The sequence below is a fragment of the Haliotis rufescens genome, unplaced genomic scaffold (genome assembly GCF_023055435.1).
Source record: "Haliotis rufescens isolate VD_foot unplaced genomic scaffold, xgHalRufe1.0.p SCAF_13, whole genome shotgun sequence".
NCBI lineage: Eukaryota > Metazoa > Mollusca > Gastropoda > Lepetellida > Haliotidae > Haliotis > Haliotis rufescens.
In genome coordinates, this window is record NW_025963813.1 from 23,861,061 (window position 1) to 23,866,304 (window position 5,244).

The 5,244-nt window shown below is 36.7% G+C and overlaps 1 protein-coding gene across 3 annotated transcripts; it reads left to right on the plus strand.

The window, feature by feature from the left end:
• Nucleotides 1–1,165: 1,165 nt before the first annotated feature.
• LOC124129279 (uncharacterized protein K02A2.6-like) lies at nucleotides 1,166–4,693 on the plus strand. Of its 3 annotated transcripts, none has more exons than XM_046492796.2 (3): nucleotides 1,166–2,881; nucleotides 3,611–3,664; nucleotides 4,635–4,693. In XM_046492796.2, the coding sequence occupies exon 1, from the start codon at nucleotides 1,200–1,202 to the stop codon at nucleotides 2,157–2,159; it is 960 nt and encodes a 319-aa protein (XP_046348752.2). In that variant the 5' UTR covers nucleotides 1,166–1,199; the 3' UTR covers nucleotides 2,160–2,881; nucleotides 3,611–3,664; nucleotides 4,635–4,693. The 3 variants fall into 3 exon arrangements, with proteins under 3 accessions (XP_046348752.2, XP_046348751.2, XP_048250284.1); XM_046492795.2 differs by lacking the exon at nucleotides 4,635–4,693 and adding an exon at nucleotides 3,841–3,906; XM_048394327.1 differs by lacking the exon at nucleotides 4,635–4,693 and having other exon boundaries at nucleotides 3,611–3,906.
• Nucleotides 4,694–5,244: the final 551 nt, after the last annotated feature.

A 5,244-nucleotide genomic window follows, 5' to 3' on the forward strand; every position in this document is an offset into this window, starting at 1 on the left:
ACCAGCTGAAGTTGTCAGACAAAGCATCCAAGTTAACAACTTTCATAACTCCATTTGGCCGATATCGGTTCAAAAGGATGCCATTTGGAATCTCAAGTGCACCCGAGATATTTCAACGAACAATGTCTCAAATCCTGAAAGATCTTCCTGGTGTAATCTGCCTGGTGGACGACATACTCATCTATGGCTCGACTCAAGAGGAGCATGATAAGCGTCTCATGAGAGTACTGAAACGTCTAGCAGATAATTGTGTCACACTCAACAGGGACAAGTGCGAGTTCAACAAGACTAAACTGAAGTTTGTTGGACATGTCATCAGTGAGAATGGTGTTCAACCTGACCCGGATAAAGTCAAAGCTCTTGTCAACATGAAACCTCCTACAGACAAAACTGAGCTGAGAAGATTTCTCGGTATGGTGAACCAGATGTCAAAGTTCTCTGACAAACTTGCTGAAGGTACCAAACCCCTGAGAGAGTTGCTACATAAAGACAGTACATTCCTATGGAGTGATGTACAACAAGCCTCATTTGATGAAGTCAAACGTCAAATAGGTGACGCACCAACTCTGGCGTTGTATGACTCAGCAAGAGAAAAGATTGTATCAGCAGATGCATGATCATATGGTATTGGAGCTGAGCTGAAACAGAAACAATCTGATGGATCATGGAAACCAGTAATCTTGGCATCCAGGTCTCTAAGTGATACAGAGCAAAGATACGCACAGATCGAAAAAGAAGCTCTGGCGATTACCTGGGCAACAGAACGGTTCAACGATTATGTGCTTGGAAAACACTTCCAAATAGAGACTGACCATAAACCTCTTGTTTCCATACTTGGATCCAAATGTCTCAGTGATCTGTCTCCAAGATTGCAACGATTCAGAATGAGGTTAATGCGATATAGTTATTCTGTGTTCCACACACCTGGCAAAAATCTGGCAATTGCAGATACACTGTCAAGATCACCGGTGGATGAAATCCTCCTAGCTGAAGACAAACTCTTTGAACAAGAGACTGATCTCTTTGTTGATCTAGTAGTGTCACAACTACCAGCTTCTGATGCGAAGTTAACAGAAATAGCCTCAGAACAAGAGAAAGTGTATGGCAGAATATCCACATTCCTACAGAACAAGTGGCCTGCCCAACATTCTCTGTCAACAGAGGAGAAGCAGCTATACAAAGTGAGACATGATTTGTCTATGGTGAATGATCTGTTGTTAAAAGGCAATAGACTGGTGATACCTCTGACTCTTCGATCTCAAATGCTCGAGAAGATTCATGCAGGACATCAAGGAATCCGTAAGTGTCGAGAGAGGGCAATGACAGCTGTATGGTGGCCAGGACTGAGTGCAGAAATCAGATCTGTTGTTGAACACTGCAAAATCTGTTCAAAGTACAGGAGAAATCCAACTGAACCTCTCCTACCAACACCAATTCCTGATCGACCTTGGCAGAGAGTAGGTACAGACCTGTTTGAACTCAACAAAGCAATGTACATACTGGTCATTGACTACTTCTCAAGGTACATAGAAGTCATCAAGCTGTCTTCTACAACATCAAAGAGTATCATCAACAGTTTGAAATCTGTATTCTCTAGACATGGGATACCAGAGGTAGTTATCTCAGATAATGGACCTCAATATTCTTCACAGGACTTCTGTGAGTTTGCTCATCAGTACAACTTTACTCACATCACATCCAGCCCGTTGTATCCAAGAAGCAATGGAGAGGCTGAGCGAGCTGTTCAGTCATGCAAGAATATGTTGCGTAAAGCTGATGATCCATATCTTGCAATGTTGGAATACAGGTCAACACCTGTATCTGGTGGATTATCTCCAAGTGAGCTTTTAATGGGAAGAAAGCTGAGAACAAGCTTGCCATGTCATCCTACACAACTACAATCCAAACATGTGGATGTGAAAAGATTCAAGCAAACTGAATCTGTGAAAAAACTAATAATGAAAGATCAGTATGATCATCATCATAATGTGCGACCAATGTCTGAGCTCAAACCTGGTGATTGTGTTTGGGTAAATCAGTCCGAGTCGAAAGTGGTCGGTAAAGCCGACACCCCGCGGTCATATATTGTGTCAACCCCAAAGGGGGAGGTGAGGCGCAATAGATGTGATCTCAAGTTAATTCCTGGAACAAAGACTTGATCTTTGAAATGCATTTTTCATTGTATTTGAATAGCATTCAACAGCGATGTTGTATCAGTAATTTTGAAGTTATAGCAATGATCGTTATAATGTTCTATTTTAGAAAACACTTAAAAAGAGTACTGTTTAACAAGAATGATCTAGTAACATTGACTAAGTGTTAAGGCTTTATTTCCAATATAGTGTTATGCATAATACATATGCTTCGAAGTGTCAAATGTTAATTTCACTTAAGAAAGTATGATCATTTATTTGCAATCGTTATTGCATATTTGTGTTTAAATGCATTTAAATGTGTTAGGCATATATCTGTCTGTAACTAGAACATGTAGAATGCATTAATGTTTACTTTATTTCAGTTGCTTAAAGTTTTGCAATTATCTTTCCTAGAAAGGGGGATGTAGGGTTATCTATATTATATATGACTATGATTAGGTGCTCTACCGCCTAAACATTACTAACTCTGTTATGCATGACTGAAGAGAGGTGAGAGTGAGCTCCCCTTAGATCATTGACCATGTGGAGGATGTATACTCAACACTCAGCACAATAAACCTACTATCTTCAAACTATATATACTGTGGTATATTGAGAAGACATAACATAAAGTATTACCCAGCTATGAAACCATTCATGTGTCGCAAAGAGAACATTGATAGTGGGCAGCAAAACGTATTAAGAGTTACCTCCCTTGATAATGCGAAGGAGCCGTCTGGCATAAGGTAGATCTATATTTGTTTATGCTTTTTCAATAGCGCATTGTTTGATTTTAACCTGTCCTACGAAGCCTGTAAATGTTGTAAAATTATGACCAGATAGTAAAGGTCTGTTTCTTATTTAGCACGCCAGGCGTCCTCACACACTGATTAGATCAAGGCCCTTTCAGTGTCACGAGGTTTGAACTGTACGAAATCTCGCTTGCAACAAGCCTTCAAGTAACGTTACCAGTGATAAAGATCGTCCAATATTTAGGATATTTGCCTACCCATTGTCACAAATGTCCCAATGATTTTGTAGAAATTATACAGCAGTCTATGGGAATGTCCTATTGAAAATTCTAAACATCAGAGATTTTCCAAGAAATGTCCTATTGTCATTTTCCTCAGCTACGTAGATCTAACATAGCTTGTCTGTTCAGAGTTAATAACAATGTTTTTGTGTGACATTAGACATGTGACTGTTTACTGTTCAGTAGACATATTGTGCTGTTGACTTATTTTGTGCACGTAGGAATTTATTTTACCTTTTACCCTAACTGTGTATTTGACTGAGGTAATAGCCAAGTGTACATTTTATAAAATAGATATAAACTGGTTAGAAGTGATACATGTATATGTATCATGTATATATATGTATAGTCTTTTGTAGAATTTATTTTGCTTGTATTTCATACACACTAGTGTAACGGTGGATATGTAATATATCTATATGTAGTATACTCATTTGTGCAGGGCTATTCACTGTACATCAATAAAGGAGGTTCCAGCCTGCGTCCCTGAGACAAGGTATGCATGATTAACTATGTATAGACTGTACTTTGTTTTATCTGGAAGGATTTGTTCAAATATATATGCCAAAAGTAAGTAACTATAGATCTAAATGTATTATTATTATTGTTGTTATCTTGTGCCTTTATACTGTCCATACCCATGATATTTATATCAAATTATGTATGTTTTAGGGCAGATCCGGACTATCGTGAAGTTCTCACTCTACGCCCATTGAAAATAAATCCCTTCTGACCCAACAAGTACTCCCTTATCTTTGAGACGAGTACCGCTGTTACAATTATTTTTTCAAAAAGCAGCTTTTTTTTGCAAGCCCCACTCATCATCACTGAGCACAACCTGCTGAAAATGATCTTACGTTTATTGATTCAATTTTTTTCTTGATGAAATAAATGATGTGACAATACACAAATATATCGTCATTCAGTTTAAAAAACGTTTCTATCATTCAATATTTAACAATATAATAGCAAGTACTTTAGAAAAACCTGTAAAATGTAGTCAAAATCTGAAATTTCATTTTAGGATGGAGCAGTTTAGCCTGATTGTGTATTTTAAGGCAAGTAGCAAAAAGAAAAATAATATCCTTTATAAATCATCTTATTATTGGACTTGAGCCAATTTGGTCCACTTTTTAAAATTCAGTCAAAATTTAAAAATTCAATCTCGGATGTTGCTGTTTTGTCTCATGATGTGTTTTAAGGCAACGAATGAATAGGAAAAAAGGAAAAATAATATCCCTTGAAATATTCAGTTTATGGGACTTTAGCCAATTTGGTCCAGTTTCAGTAATTTGGAAAATATCTTTAAAATTCAGTCAAAATTTAAAAATTCAAGTTCAAATGTTGCAGTTCTGTCTGATGATGTGTATTTAAGCGAGGAGTATGTATTAAAAAAGACAAAATATCCATTGGACTCATCAATTTATGGGACTTTAGCATCACATACTTTATTTTTTTCATTTCAGGTTTCTCCATGTGAATAGAACAGATTCGTCCGCATTCAGAAGTTTCCCCACAGTAATGCAGAAAATTAATTCTGGGATGTTGTCGTTTAGGCTGGTTATGTGTATTTAGGCAAGGTATAAACATAAAAGAAGAGAAAATTATATCCTTTGAAATCATCAGTTTATGGGACTTTAGCAACTTTGGTCCAATTTCAGTACTGTGAAAAAATCTCTAAAATTCAGTCAAAATTTGAAAATGCAATCTGGGATGTTGCCGTTTAGTCTGGTTATGTGTATTTAGGCAAGGTATAAACATAAAAGAAGAAAATATATCCTTTGAAATCATCAGTTTATGGGACTTTAGCCAATTTGGTCCAATTTCAGTACTGTGAAAAAACCTGTAAAATTCAGTCAAAATTTGAAAATGCAATCTGGGATGTTGCCATTTAGTCTGGTTATGTGTATTTAGGCAAGGTATACATATAAAAGAAGAGAAAATTATATTCTTGGAAATCATCAGTTTATGGGACTTTAGCCAATTTGGTCCAATTTCAGTACTGTGAAAAAGCCTTCAAAATTTAGTCCAAATTTGAAAATGCAATTTGGGATGTTGCCATTAAGTCTGGTTATG

Coding starts and splice junctions, on each gene's coding strand:
- LOC124129279 (XM_046492796.2), top strand. CDS start 1,200: ATGGTGAATGATCTGTTGTTAAAAGGCAATAGACTGGTGATACCTCTG.